This window comes from Pleurodeles waltl, chromosome 8 (genome assembly GCF_031143425.1).
Source record: "Pleurodeles waltl isolate 20211129_DDA chromosome 8, aPleWal1.hap1.20221129, whole genome shotgun sequence".
Lineage (NCBI taxonomy): Eukaryota > Metazoa > Chordata > Amphibia > Caudata > Salamandridae > Pleurodeles > Pleurodeles waltl.
Window position 1 is genome coordinate 50,439,697 of NC_090447.1, and position 15,483 is coordinate 50,455,179.

Below are 15,483 nucleotides of genomic sequence, written 5' to 3' on the forward strand. Positions count from 1 at the left end.
GAAGGAATGATCACACAAGAGAGGAGGAATGGCTATCACCACTGGCTCAGACTCACAGTGGAGAAAGACTGATCACACAAAAGAGGATGATTGTTGGCACAGACTCTAAATCCTATTAGCACAACTACCTGTGCAACAAAATACCACTGAGAGGTCTTGCTCTCAGGGGCGTATCTTGGTCAGCAAGTTTGGAGGAGGGGGCAGGAGGAGCTTCAGATTTTCCAACAATCAGGTGGACATATAATGCATCATACAACAAGCATGACAGAGGCCTGAGGGGCAGCTGAAATGGAGAGGAATGTGGACTGGTAGGAGTACTAAGAGAGAAAGCACAATATTTTGTAAAATAACTAATATTTTTGAGGACTTCCAGAGAGTGAGGGTGCATTTTTGGCCGTGTGTATGTAAACATTCCTGCTGAAATCCAACTGACATCTCACAATACCTGGCTTAAAGTATCTGTGCCCAGCGATCTATCATACAGTACATTTATTGGGGGTTAAAGGGGTAACACCCCAAGCACTCCCCTCGAAGCTCCGCCCCTGCTTGCGCTATATCAGCCCCGAAGTGCAGCCTTCCACAACTTCAAGGACGGGAACAGAGAACTAGTCCTGGACGGGTAGCACATGTTGGGTTTTGGGAGGGAGAAAGTGCCTCTGCATGCGCCCTTCCTAGAGGTCACCATAGCAAGCCCCCACGTCACACATGCGACGATCATGCATGTGTGCTGGGAGGAGCTTTGTGCTGAGGACTGAGATCCAGGGTGGAACTCTGTGGTCTGGAGGGGCACTCCATGTGCCATCGGCTCACTGAGCTGTAGACGACTGACAGTGGAGGAGGTGAAGACAATTACAGAAGCAAGGCAGGCCTTTTTACCCAACTCTGTCAGGGGAAGAACCCTAAGAACCTCCCCTGCATATTTTAAATGGCCTGCCAGTCACGTGCCGATGGGTCCATCACCAGAGTGGAATCCATTTTGTATTTGTTACATCCAAATGATACCCAAGATGAAGGGTTAGAAAGAGCCCTGACAGGGATGAACTGCAGGTCTCTTCTAGGACATTTCGGGAATCATTTGCCGTAGGTCAGACGTCTGGGTGTGGATGAAAGGGGGCATAGGGTCCCTTCGAAAACTTAGAAAGTTTCCCCTCGCGTTTTTTTGGCCCCATTATACACTGGAAGGACCACCACCCACAGGTGAACAGGTGGCTAACTGGAACAGCCTCCCGTCCTCAAGTACCCTTTTTATGGAGCTCTCCTAATAGAATATTCCCAAACTCCACCCACCTTCCTGCTTACACCTTGAAACATGCAGCTTGGCTGGATCAGTCTCAGTGGAACATGCAAAAGGGACAGAATCACAGAACCAGTCTCAGAGTTGACTTTTGGAATCAACAGCTTCTGTCTGCACCTTTAGTATAACGATGGTGTAGAAATTTCCCGTCAGGCTCCAAAGATTTCTCTACCAGAATTCAGGATCCCACACCACTGGCGAACCAGGAACTCCTCTGTGCTTTAGTGTTGCAGGACATCTCCTCCGTTTGTCAGGTTTGGACTAGGGGTGGGCAAAAAATTCTGCTCCACCAGCGAACTTTGCAGAGTTTTGCACACTCTGGGTTTCGCTTGGAGTGTGGAGTTCTGGCAAAATTCTGCCAACCCCCGCATGGCAGAGTTTTTTCTCACAGGCAGCTCGCTAGCGATAAGTTGGTGAGTGTGAGTGGGAATTTATGTCCCCAGTGCGATTTTCAGGCCCTAGAACGACTCCTAGCAACATTTCGTATTGTGGGAATTGCAGCAGACTGGTCGCGTCAAAACAACGGTCGCTCCAACAGAAAATCCACTCGAGCAGCCAAGCGAAACAGCGCCCTCTGGTATGTCGTGTGGTAGTGTTTGTGCTCATTTTACAGCGCAGAACAAGCTCCTGGTGATAAAAATCAGCGCGACCTGCCCAAATTCTGCCTGCTCGCGGAACTCTGCAGAATCTCGAGGTTTTTATGTAACTCTGCGAGTTCCACCCACACTTAGTTTGGGCCAAGAATCTGGGAAAATATGACAGCATGCCAAGAGAAGCTGCCTTGAAGGAAGGAGCTGGCACACTCCTGAGCAGGGGCACTCGAGGTCTCCAAGATGCTGCCTAGAATAGAGAGGAGAGTGAGGCGGAACACCACCAGCGTACCCTGTCCTGCAAAAGAGAAACAAGAGAACTCTCAGACGCCTCTGGCACCAGAACAGACGTAAGCCCTGAAGAAGTCCTTATGGATGAAACGCGTTGGCTACTATGGTCACTGTGAATTGGGATATATATATTTTTATGGACATTATGAACCATAGAAGAAAAGGATCATCATGAATAACTTTCCTTGAATAAAGATTAGTTTCAATAAGAAAGAAGTGTTGGAAATGTGTGCCATTTACTACTGTGGAAATAGACTTTGTCGAATCATTTACATTAATAAGAACCATACAGGAGTGCTGAGTCTTATGAAAATAATGGATTTCCAGGACTTTGTCCTGGGGTTTTGAGGACTAGGAGGGCTGGTCTTCAAGACTCGTGCACCATGCACAGGGATGAAACTTGAAATTCACATACCTCCTAGTGTGGAAAGGTGTGGCTCCAATCGCCTTGGCCCTTCTTCCTTCCTGAATGTGTCCTGTAGAAGTGCCCAAGATTTAGGGGCCTTCGTGAAGATCCTACTACTACAAGCTAGCGCCTAAACACAAGAGGCGCTTCTCAACTCACAAAAGCAGCCACACTGGACACAAGACATGCCAGGCAACAGGGCGGCCCCATTGGACTTCCCCAGATTCTCAATTTCAACCGCGGTGAGCTCCTAGATCTATTTGGATGGTTACTGATATGCAGTTTACAGGGGTCCTGTGATGCCCTCTTATGCCAGTTATAGCACCACTTTGCCAACTTGCCGGTGGAAGAACAAAAGCCCACGCTTCACTTGGCTTCCAGATACAAACTCACCTCTGACTGGGTCCAATCTGAATGGCTTGGAACATTAATGCAGACAAACTGAATGAGGGTGTTATAAACTGTGCAAGCCTCAGTGGCACGGCTGGAAATGGTGAAAGTGGCACGCTAACTGGCATAAGGGGCGCCGCGTAACCCGCGACAGTACAGGTAAGTAGCCTTATGAGACGCCATGATAGCTCAGCGTGTTAAGCAGCTGCTGCGGAGATCTGCGAGCAGTCTAAGAGTCACAGGCTCGGTCTTCATCCTTCTGAGATCGATACATTAAATACCACGGACTTGAGCAATGGGATCATCTGTAGTGGCTGAATTCTGTGGGACGCTATGAAGTCTTGGAAGGCGCTAAGGAATGTTTACAAATGCTGTCTTTCGGAGGCATCTGTTCAACTATTTGTCTGAATTTTTTTTTTAAACCTATTAAAATAACCATTTTGGAAATCGTTGTTGAGGAAACGCTCAAAGATCTTTACAGTTTATTCCCATCTGAAGTGATGTTAAAATATTCCCATGGAGAATGGGCACCGGAAAGCCCCGAGTGAAACCCCTGCAAGTTTTAACAAAAGGCAGTGGCCTAAAAGGCGCACACAGAACATGTTGCCATTCCATTGCCTAACCTTCTCATGAGGGGGAGCCCCAAGTTAACGCAAAGTGGCCTTTTAATCCTACCAAGGTGTGGCCGGCAGTGTCATTGGACTGTGATGGAAAAGCACCATTTCTCACCACATTTTCCAAACTTTCCTTGAAGGGGGCGAGGGGCACCCACACACCCCTCAAAAGTATGTGGAGACTGGATCAGTGGACGCCTCTGCCACAAGGGGCGCTGGTAAAGCGCCCGCCCCCGACTGTCAGAGACCTGTCACCAGCCGTCAGGTCTCCCCACAGCCTGCTACCAGGACAGGGGACACCCTCCACATAGGGGGAACTTCAGGTGAGCCTAGTCAGCAGAGCCTAGAGGTCTGATGGGGAGTAACGCAATCATTGTGTACAGTTCCTGTGATCCTCGAGTTTTGAAGCCACTGGGCAGCGAAAAAGAACAAGCATTAGAAAAGCCAACAGGTCTTACTTTGGGTCCTACTGGCTTTGCAAATGCTTTGGTGATGCTGAACAGCATCCATCAGTTAAAAGTAAGGTTTTTTTTGCTCGTGGTGTTTAGAATTGAGGGGGAGCGCAATGACACAACTACTCTGGGCAGTCGCGTCCTTCTGTAGGCGCGTCCATGCGTCATCACACATGATTAACAAATGAATCCAGCGGCTTTTTCTTTGTTTTTAATTGATGGATCTAAGATGGCAGGTACCACTTTGCACGGTCAATCAAAAAACAGAAATAGGTTGCACACAAAAGCCCTTTTGTGCTACCAGGCCTTCCAAAAAAACATTCAGAGAAGAACAGTAGAGGTGAGGTGGATGATTTACTCAGGATAGGGTTGGGGAAAGCAATGGTATTGCTCGGGAGCAAAGCACACGAGGGAGACTGTCACTGAGTTGGCGGGGAGACAGTGCTTAATTTGAGCCGGTGGTTTCTGGTGGGGGGTGGGGAGGAGGGACCAGCATCTATTTTTGAGGACCGGCACTTAGTTTCCTGTATAAGGCATTTACTGAGAGCAAAAGACACTAATCGAAAAGACAGAGGAAGAGAAAAACGAAAAAGTGTCACAAAGGGAGAAAGCTGCAAAAATTAGCTGAACGGGCCGGGATTTGCTGTAAATAAATTAAAGAGGCGTGAGATGGCTTTAGGATTACGCTGTCTCAGTTTTCTGTGCTTGTACATTTAAATGCAGCAGACTCGTGTTTCAAAGAAGGGCTTGGGCACCGGCAAGTTTTTATTTACAACTTAAGCACTGGGAGAGAAGCACGCAAAGGACACAACGGCTACACGGAGCTGGGGGAGAGAAGCACCAAGACAAGAGAGAGCAACACAGAGCATGGACACAAAGAAGCACACAGAAAAAAGCAAGTAGTATTTAGGGTGTTGAGGGAGAAGAACGTGGGAGACAGCTGGAAAACACATGCAATCTCCAACTGCTTCAGTAAAAAAGAAAAAAAGTAGTTTCCTAAAAGTAAGCAGTGGAAGGACACAAGTAAAAAAGTTAGATGGAAAGGCAAGCCACTGATTAAGAAGCAAGCAAATATGAGTGACAAGAAAGCCAACCAATGGTAAGCAACGACAGGCTTCAAGACGACTGTTAAATACTGGTAAGCTGACAACAGGTCTTTGCAACCAGACAGCTTGAGCCACCTGGTAGGTGATACCAGAATGCATATAATGGAGGCAGGATGTCACAACTGACTATAAATACAACATAACAAGTGTGCTTATAAATTAGATGTTTGCCCCAAGGCAGAAACGTGGGGTTAAAAAACATAGATGTTTATTGTTACCCAACTCAGTGGTACACATTTTATCAAACTTGGAAGGGTGAAAGGTTGAATGGAACTGAGGGATTCAAAACTTTGCCCATGAAGCAAAACACAGATTTCTACAGTGGTTACAAGAGACCACTGAGCCAACAGGTCCCACTGATGGACATCCCTCTGACAACAGTCGATTTGGAGTAACATCTGGGCTTAGGCATCCTTACTCGGTTTGCAGAGTGATACAAAAATCTGATAATGCCCAATGTCTCCAGGCCTCAAGACCAGCACCCAGCCACACAACTGTAGGGTCTGGTCGATGAGTCCACAGTGTAGCACCTCAGTGCACTCTGCACAGTCACACACAGAAAGCACTATCTCTTGAAAAGGATCAGTCCGGAAAGTGTTCTGTTGCAGGGGTAATATGAACTGGTTTAAGAGTAGAAAGGTATGTCTGGAAGCAGCTGCTAGGAAGGAATTGATCCCTTAAGGCACCAGTGGAATCCAGGGCCATTTGTAAAGTGTCCACATACCCCCCCTTTGTAAAAAAAAAAGAAAACTTCGATTGATGATCGCTTTTACTTTAATTAGGTTTCCAGCGCTTTTCCCTTATCTAACCTGAAATCCTGCACCTTCTGAATATGAATCTATATGTCTTCTCTGAGTGCCATGAAGCCGCCTATGGCTGCAGGTGGCACTGGAATAGCTCCCAGAAGCAGTAATATTCACCAGCAGGTTTCCCCCCCCCTTACACTCTAGTCTTTCTTCCCTGTCATGTCCCTCTCTCAGCTTCACCTTCATTCATTTTACTGCCGGAGGACCCTCTCAGAGACCAGCCCTATGGGGTAGCAGTGACGCGGGGTCCAAGCCCGGCCTCTTCCTTCCATGTTGCGCAGTCGGCCATGGGGCACTACCAGGCGGAAGTTGTGCTGACCAGCCTTTGCCTTTTGGTGCCTTCAGTGACACGAAGGGTGCGTTAGACCCAGGCCAGAGAGGGCCACAGATCTATGGAGGCCCCAGTGCTAATGCCCGTTGGCCTCCAAAGCACCCCCATCCGCCTTATGGCTTCCACCCCTAAAGAGTGGACGGCGGGGCGACATCTGCCTCAGAGTAGGTCCACGCCTTTGAGGAGCAAGGGGGATGGCCCACCAATGACAACACCAGACATCATATTGCCACAAGTCATGGCCCCAAGCGAGAATAGTGACACCTATGTTCCTCAAAGTGAATCCATTCAGGCCGGGTTTGGAGAACTGGATCACGAAGGGTTACTCTATGATGTCCGCACCACCACCATCAGTCAAAGCAGTTTCCAGCTTAGCTCCAGAGATGAACTTAGGTGGCTTCATCTCGCAACAGGCAGCCAATAAAAATTACTTGGATTCACTCTCAAAATGGACGTCTCCTTCCAAGAAAATGAAGCCGAGAACGCGAAGACAGCCTTTGTTCGAGCTCTTCCGCTGAAAAATGTGAGACGCTCACTACAGGAAAGTGACTTCAAGATGGCAGTGCAAGCTTTAGGCCTCTTTCACCTGGGCGGAGAAAAAAGCTCCAACAGCCTCTCTGATGAAACTGTCAGCCTTAAAAGGCAAGCTTAGAGCAGCAGGTTCAACCACATCCCCAGTACTCCAAGCACCCCGGCTCCCATCGACACCCGCATCACATTCACGACCACTGGCATCACCTACCTGGTCATCAGACATGGCAACCCTGGTCATGAAAGTACACACTCAAGGCAGGAAGCTGCACACCAGGAGCAAAGACATGAAGAGATGCTGGAAGGAAGAGACCAACATCCCATCAGCATCACAACAGGTTCCATCCCCCTGCAGCTCAGAGAAGAGCCAAAGATCCTCCTGTTAGAGTACTGCCCTCGCCACACCATCAGAACATAGATGTATCTGCCTCTGGGAAACAATCCTGAAGCATATCTTAGGGCTCGAGCCCCCTGTTCAGCACTTCACTGCTTTCCAGCTCGGTTTGTGCTTTATGAACACCAATGTATATGTACACAGCAAATTCCGATGACGTTCACAAGCTCCAGTAAGAGTAAGAACTTGAGTGGACATTAATTTAGAAACTTAGGTTTCACAGTAATGTTGCACATTCGAGTCGCCTCCTCATTCAACATTACTAAGTTACTCCTTCAGGTGCCTTCTGATCCTCATCACTGCCTTCTCGACCTCATCAGCGCCTTCCCGTCCTCGTCACCATCTAGTCACCACCTTATCAACTACTTCACCGCCTTCTCAGCCTCATCACTGCCTTCTCGACCTCATCAGCGCCTTCCCGTCCTTGCCACCGCCATCTAGTCCTCATCACCACCTTCTCAACCTCATCACTCCCTTCTTGACCTCATCAGCACCTTCCCGTCCTCGCCACCGCCATCTCATCACCACCTTATCAACTACTTCACCGCCTTCTCATGCTCATGGCTGTCTCCTCAGCCTCATGGCCGCCTTCTCAACCTCATGGCCGCCTTCTCAGTCTCATGGCTGCCTTGTCATTATTCTCGCTGCCTTCTCACTCTCACTGCTGCCTTAACAAGAACCAAGGTGGAGGCTGCCTTCTTGGCCTCATCGTGGCCTTCTCAAGACAGCAAGTCATAGCTCACAGGTTTCAGAGTTCCTGCGGTAGGACTCTTTAGAATTGAAATGTCATCTACACCTCTCTGGGTGGAAACCTCAAACAAGCATGCATTGGTGAACAACCCTATGAAGCCCCCTCCCCCCCTTAAGAGGACCTTACAGCAGAGGACCCAAGGGGGATGGAATATGGCGCCTATGCCTCTCCATATGCCTTAGGTGCAGGTAACAGAAAAAACACGCGACAAGTGCCTGCCTTACGCAGTAAAACAGACTGCGGCCCAGTGCAGTGCACAGTTGCAGAAACAGTTTTAAGGTTTTTATCTGCATACAGCAACTTTGTAGACTTTAAAAAAACACCAATATAGCGAATTACAACCTCGGAAAGGTGGCGGCATAAATAGGAGGCGGGTGAGGTCCCGAAGAATAAAAGGCGGTGACCGGCTAGGATGGAATGGCTATTGGCTTGTCCTGGAAATCGCAGGAAGTCAGTTTTAGGCAGGAAGGCAGTAACTGGGACGCAGACAGCCTAGAAAGGAATGCTAGTTTTTTCAGCAACCACAACAAGGGGCCCTTCCTTGGATCTTCTCCAGTGTTGCATGTGTGGTGAAGCTGGTACCGATGGCTCGGGGCTACCACAGCTCACTCACAGTGTAGTGCATGGAAGCAGGTTCGGTGACATGACTAGAAATCAGGAGAGAGACATCAGGTGGTTTAAGATTTACAGCATAAAACCCCTGACGGTGCCAGCAGGTGTAAGAAGAGAAGTTGTAGTGTGTAGAATGAGCTCTTAAACACCAGGGGGTACCAATCACTGGCTAACCTAGGCAGAAGAGATTTCCAAAATGGGGATACGCAAGTTAAGAGCCAAAGTAGAAATAAAAAGATGAAAACCAGTGGACTTCAGGCACAGTACTGGCATGTGGAAGGACCCCCTTAGGAATCCCCAAATACTTCTGCATTTGCGTCAGCTGAAAACAGCGGATGTTATGTGGTGCACACCCAGAAACTGTGGAGCACAAACCATAAACATCTCACGATATAGGCGCAACAGAAGGACGAAGCTTCTGGGAAAGCTATAGGTGGACGAATGGGGCACGGTTTCTGTCCGTAAGCCCTTTCCTGGCCCTAAAAGTCCAAAACTGGCAGCACGCCACTGGAAGATCCCTTTACTAGCCCTACTGATTACCCGAATGCCTGGTCTCCATGCCATAGGCAGAAGGATTAACCATGATCCAGACAGAGGAGGAGCGGCCAGCTCAAGATGTCACGCGCAGGCGAGGGAGGGAGATCAGCCCTGGTGGACAGAGAGCAAGAGGGAAGGGCAAGCTGATGCAGGGAGGCCACAGGTAATGGGAACTAGACACCACTTTCAGAAGGAAAACAGAAAACAGGTACAATACTACACCCTAAAATGCACTCTCACTCAATACGTTTAGTAACCGCATCCCCCAAAAATAAATACAGCGGATTTCCAATTTAGGTACCCCAGGAGTAGTTCAACTCCTAATATATAAAGTTACAGATTCAAGACAGAGCAAGTGGGTCATGCACATACCTTCTTCATTGCAGTACAGTCAGTGAATCCCACAAACTATTCCATTTGAGGAGGAGCGCGTGTGTACTCCTTGGGTTAATTTTCAGTTACCCATTGACTTCCCTTCAAATGTCCTATGAAGTCCTGGGCTTTCACTGTGCCCTGGAGTGATCCGGCCAAATTTAGCATCTCAGCCATCAGTATCCATGCATAGGGCGAGTAGACAGGTCAGAGGGATACACTATTGCTCCTTGAACCTGCTTTGCTGGAGCTGTTCTGGAACTTTAGTCCAGCAGCTCATGGACCACAGGTCTCACCCACACACCACAGGTGGCTGAGATGTATTTTAGCTTTCCATCCATCACCTAGTTCATTTTGCACTCACACACTCCCATAATACCTCACTGGAGGACCAAAGGGAGGGTTAATGGATATAATGTAGACCGCTCCCGGACTTATCATCCATGGTCTCCATTGATAAACCAAAAGGAATCACGTCTTCACATACTGTGCGGGGTGCAATTTAGTGGTCGTTTCCATTTGGAGGTGGCCTGTTAGTGTATATAGCCTGTTTACATTCAAATGTTGTCTGTTTTGTCCATTTGTGTTATACAGGTCACGCTCTTAAGATACTGCTAAGCCCCTAAAGGTTGCAGTAAATATACTGAGCAAATACCTTCTATTTCGCACTATTGCTACGGGTACATTTTGGCACTGGTCACCACAATTAGTATCCACCTTGTAGATTAGGGCACCAGAAATGGTCCTGATAAATTGCCATTGGCCCCTTCTGGGCACCAGAGGCGAGAAGCAGGTCTACCCACTGTAGGATCCTGGGACCATTATGTTCCCATGAGGTATCACTTGGATGTTTCCAACTTAAACATGGGCATCCACAAAGAATAAAACATTGTTGTAGTGGTACATATTGAATTTTAATCCACTCATTGTCCCAGTCTACCACATGCCCTCATGTGAACATTAGAGAAGGGATTAAAGAATTTGGTGTGAGAAATAGCAGACATTATGATAAAAAGAGCTCTGTCCCCCGCTGAGCACTGCAGCGCCACCCAGCGAGGAGCTGAGCCCAATGACGAAGCCGGCCACCTAGGTGGTGAGGGCTCCTGCATCCAGAAAGAAGGATTCCTAGTGAACTGGTTATGTGATTTACCAAAGTTTGATTACGCAGGGCTCAAGGGACAGCATCAATTATTGTTATTGTTTCTAATTTGGGAGGACGCATCTGGACCGCCCAAAAACCCCTCTCATTCCTCTTATATTGATACTACTGACAATGCCCAGGCACCAGAGACTAAAGCCTGAAGCCTTGTGGTAGAACAGGCTTGTGAATCAAACCTGGCCAAACCTTCAGGCAGGCTGCCTTGGCTGTCCCTGTCCAGAGATGATGCACTCTGTATCTTCTAAGAGTCTGCAGGTTATAGATGACACTCTGTATTACAGCTGTATGGGTGGCAGTGCACACTCCAATCTCTGGCCCGGGATGAGAGTATCAGCGCGCGGCAGATGTGCTACCATGACAGAAGTCTGGAGAACCCAGTGTGGGTAGAAGATCCGGTGAGCAATGTTTGTATGGTGCCTGGAGTGCAGTGTTTACCAACAAACTCAAAAGGTAAAGAATTTAATGCATCTTTCAATATCTTAAAGTACTAACAAACCAAAGGAGGATGAATGATAACATCACTGCCTCAGGTTCATCCGCTTTTGTTCCAGGGAAAAAGTGACACATACTAGAATGGGACTTTCAAGATGTCCATCATGAATGAACACCCATTGCCCTTTTGTAATCAATGAAACATAACAAAATTCGAAAACCCCACAAGCTATCGCCTCATGATCATGCAGATAAGTGAAACCAGCATTGGCAAAGTCAATCAGTCTGGCCTTTCACGTAGCTGCAGCACCTCAAGGAGATGTCCTTCTCGAGTTAAAGGAAACAGTGTGAAGTCCTCAAAAAGATTGCAGCCCTCCAAAAATGTACTAGATGTCCCTCTCAAGTCGGAAGGAACTACTTAACATGTCTGTCACAAACCTGCAATAATTCACATTTTTACTAAGGGCTTGATTTAGATTTCAGAAGACATGTTACTCTGTCACAAGGATGACCGATATCCCAACCGCCAAAATCGAAATCAGGCCCTAAATATCCTTCCCGAGTAAGATGTAACTGCTTCAAAACTCTTCACAAGGTTGAAGAGGTATAGCTTTAACATAAAAATGTATACCACTTTAGGTACTCGAATAATTTTACATTGCAGTAAATGCCCACTGCCTTATGCTATGATGGGAAGAAACAAAACCCAAGTCAATAGATAAAGGTGGGTGGGTGGGGGGGTGTGTGTGTGCTCATGTCGTTATTGGAGGTCCCTTTCCAGTCATATGCTAAGTCACCAAATATCTTTCCCGGACTGCAGTAACTCAAGGAGTTATTAGATCTTACTCTCAAGTCATAAGCAATAAAATTCTTACGCAAAGCTGCAGGGTTACTTATTACTAGGTGCATCTCACAAGTCACATGCAAAAGCATGGACATTCTTACACAAATCTTCTGTCAAATGCAAGAGCAATGAAAACCTTACATGAAGCCGCAGCTCCAATAGCCATTACTAGGTGTCCCTCGCAAGTCAAGTGTACAAGCATTGATCTTCTTACATGAAGCCGCAGCTCCAATAGCCATTACTAGGTGTCCCTCGCAAGTCAAGTGTACAAGCACTGATCTTCTTACATGAAGCCGCAGCTCCAATAGCCATTACTAGGTGCCCCTCGCAAGTCAAGTGTACAAGCACTGATCTTCTTACATGAAGCCGCAGCTCCAATAGCCATTACTAGGTGTCCCTCGCAAGTCAAGTGTACAAGCACTGATCTTCTTACATGAAGCCGCAGCTCCAATAGCCATTACTAGGTGTCCCTCGCAAGTCAAGTGTACAAGCACTGATCTTCTTACATGAAGCCGCAGCTCCAATAGCCATTACTAGGTGTCCCTCGCAAGTCAAGTGTACAAGCATTGATCTTCTTACATGAAGCCGCAGCTCCAATAGCCATTACTAGGTGTCCCTCGCAAGTCAAGTGTACAAGCATTGATCTTCTTACATGAAGCCGCAGCTCCAATAGCCATTACTAGGTGTCCCTCGCAAGTCAAGTGTACAAGCATTGATCTTCTTACATGAAGCCGCAGCTCCAATAGCCATTACTAGGTGTCACTCGCAAGTCAAGTGTACAAGCACTGATCTTCTTACATGAAGCCGCAGCTCCAATAGCCATTACTAGGTGTCCCTCGCAAGTCAAGTGTACAAGCATTGATCTTCTTACATGAAGCCGCAGCTCCAATAGCCATTACTAGGTGTCCCTCGCAAGTCAAGTGTACAAGCACTGATCTTCTTACATGAAGTCGCAGCTCCAATAGCCATTACTAGGTGTCCCTCGCAAGTCAAGTGTACAACCACTGATCTCCTTACATGAAGCCACAGTTCTACTTGTTGTTAACAGAGGTCCTGTCCAAGTCACATGGAACTGCTTCAAAAGACCTGAACCAAGTGGAGGGGAAGTGGCTTTAGTATATACAATTGATTGTATGCGTAAACTAGCAAACCACTCTACCGTCAGTAGCCGAGTTACTGGGGGTTGGGGGGAACTGTTTTCCTTCTGCATCTGCAGTGCAAGTTAAGAGAAGTGTTTTCCCTGAATACTTTGGGCACCCTGGCAGTGATGTTGGGAATCTGTGTTTTTTTATTCTGTCTCGAGCTGATTCACCACCAAAACTCCAATTTGGGATAAAAATTATTTTGAAAAGCTGCAATTCCACGAGTAGTTACTACAGGTCTCTCTCAAGTCAGATACACGTGGTTGAAATGTCAATCACATACCTGAGGGGGGTGTGTCTTCAACTTAGAAATCTGCATATATACTCTAGCTACTCCAATGACTTGTGATCATTTTCTGTGGGATAAATAATAGTGAGGAATCTAAGTCGTAATTTACAATAAGTTTTTGAGTTATGGAAGATGTTGATGAAACTGTATTACACGTAGGGATTATCAGTCAAGTGCAAGTGTCTAACACTTTCTCTTGTTGGGGAACTATTTTTTAGGTGCAGGTGAACATGTCCAAAGGCAACATGCAGTCACTCAAACTAAAAACCATCCAATGGCTGGTTTGTTGATCTAAGCCTTCTGCTGGGGTGGGAGGGAGTACAATTCAAGTGACATGTCAAATGACCAACGGTGAAAGAGTGTTTGTTGGAAGTCCCTATATATGTATGTATTTTTGTATGATTTGTTTGGAAAACATAAAGCTGTTTTTAGGCCACACTACAAACGAACAGTTCCCATGAAGACTGTCTCTCCCCCATCCTGCATCCTTTTAAATTTAGATGACTTGTTTTTGCAAAGTATCAGCCAACAGATCAGGGAAGAGCCGCTCAACTTGCTGATCAAACAGACTACATTAATTTGCTGTTCCCCTGACAGAGATAATTTTGATCTAATTGCGCCAAGATACATTTAACTGAAAAAAGATTGAACTGAAGAGACGCTTCTATTTTAAAATATGAAAAGGGCGGTCTGTTCTCTGGCAGGGGAGGGAAGGGGGCGTGTCAGAGCTCTGAGGAGAAAAATGGGTAATGGCGCCAAATATTTGCAGCTGGTTCAACATTTTTTAGAACAATCCAAGCAAAGCAACTCTGCAATTTCCTTCTCAATGGATTCCCAGAAGGGACCGAAATAAGGCTCAATGCTCCAGCCCCATCGACAGTCGTCATAGCAACTGAACCATGATCATTGTTTAAGCACCAAGTTTACCACATGAGAGGAATTAATTTTAGGATAAAATATAGGTTTATGATGCCCTGATGTGAACATAACGGAACTATAATAAAGAAATTGCACAATGACGGATATAAACAAAGGAAAGAACTGAAGAATGCACTTTTAGATAATAATGAAGGCAATCTTAGGTATAAATAATGCACATTTTTAAGTGACATTTTGTTTTTAAAATGCACATAACTACTAACACCGGTAAAGTCAGTAGGTATCACCTTATTGCCCTTTTAGTGTTGCCAATGTTGTGTAGAATCAACCCCCAAAAAAAGGTAAGCTGACCTGGCAGCTGGCAGCAGCCATGTCATTGCTTAGGCATGCGCTTGCGTGATGACGTGTACTCACATGCGTCACCAAACGCATGTGCCTAGGGAATGATGAGGGTGATATTTTTTGCAATCTAGGGTAGTGGACGTCACTTGGATCGGTAAATAAAAAAACATAAAGCACTTTTAGCACCCAAGAATGGACCTAAATGAAATGGCAGCCGACATGCCCTCAGAAAAAAATGTGAAAAAAAAAATATATGAAATGTCTCCTATTTGAGCTTGCTGATTATTCATTATCATTATGGCCTAATTTTGAACTTGGCAGACAAGTAACTCCATCACAACAGTGACAGATTTCCCATCCGCCGGAATATAAATCCCATAGGAGTAACGCATCCACCAAATTCTAAATAAGGCCTTCAGTCTCAAGAAGCCCTTTGAGATAAGCATGTGCTCTAGAACGTTGTGCCAAACTCTCTCACCTGTGAACATCTTGGTGACGGCCTTGTTCTGCCGACGTGCCGAACACACCAGGAGCAACCAGGATGGGAAGAGCTCATGGTGAGTGGACAGCAGTTCGGCGATGGTCCCGCTCTTGCCAGACGGCTTCCAGTCGCCATCTTTGAAGCAGCTACATTCGTCCACGGAGTCCACCAGCAGCAGCAGGTTTTGGGAAGGGGGCTGGAGGTCCAGCAGAGGTAGAAGAATAACTCTGGAAGGTAAGTGGGAGATAGATCAGGAAAACACTTCATCACCGCATCAGCAAATATGACCAAAACCTCTCACATTTGTTTTTAATAGAAGGCAGGTTTTTAACCTCGTTAAACTTTTTGCTAATTGCAGACAACTGCTCTGCCTTTAATTTTTAATTTTCCAAGAGCACCAGCCTATCATGCAGGTACTGAAGCACTGTACACAATAGA

General features: G+C 46.6%; 1 protein-coding gene across 6 annotated transcripts in view; it reads right to left on the minus strand.

Annotated features, from left to right (window-relative positions):
* Window positions 1-15,483, minus strand: part of LOC138249696 (ankyrin repeat domain-containing protein 50-like) — a 307,510-nt gene that overhangs the window by 33,640 nt on the left and 258,387 nt on the right. For all 6 annotated transcript variants that reach the window (XM_069203678.1, XM_069203681.1, XM_069203680.1 and 3 more), the window contains one exon: window positions 15,043-15,272. In XM_069203678.1, coding sequence (XP_069059779.1) covers window positions 15,043-15,272 — 230 coding nt within the window. The remainder of the gene's footprint in view (window positions 1-15,042; window positions 15,273-15,483) is intronic.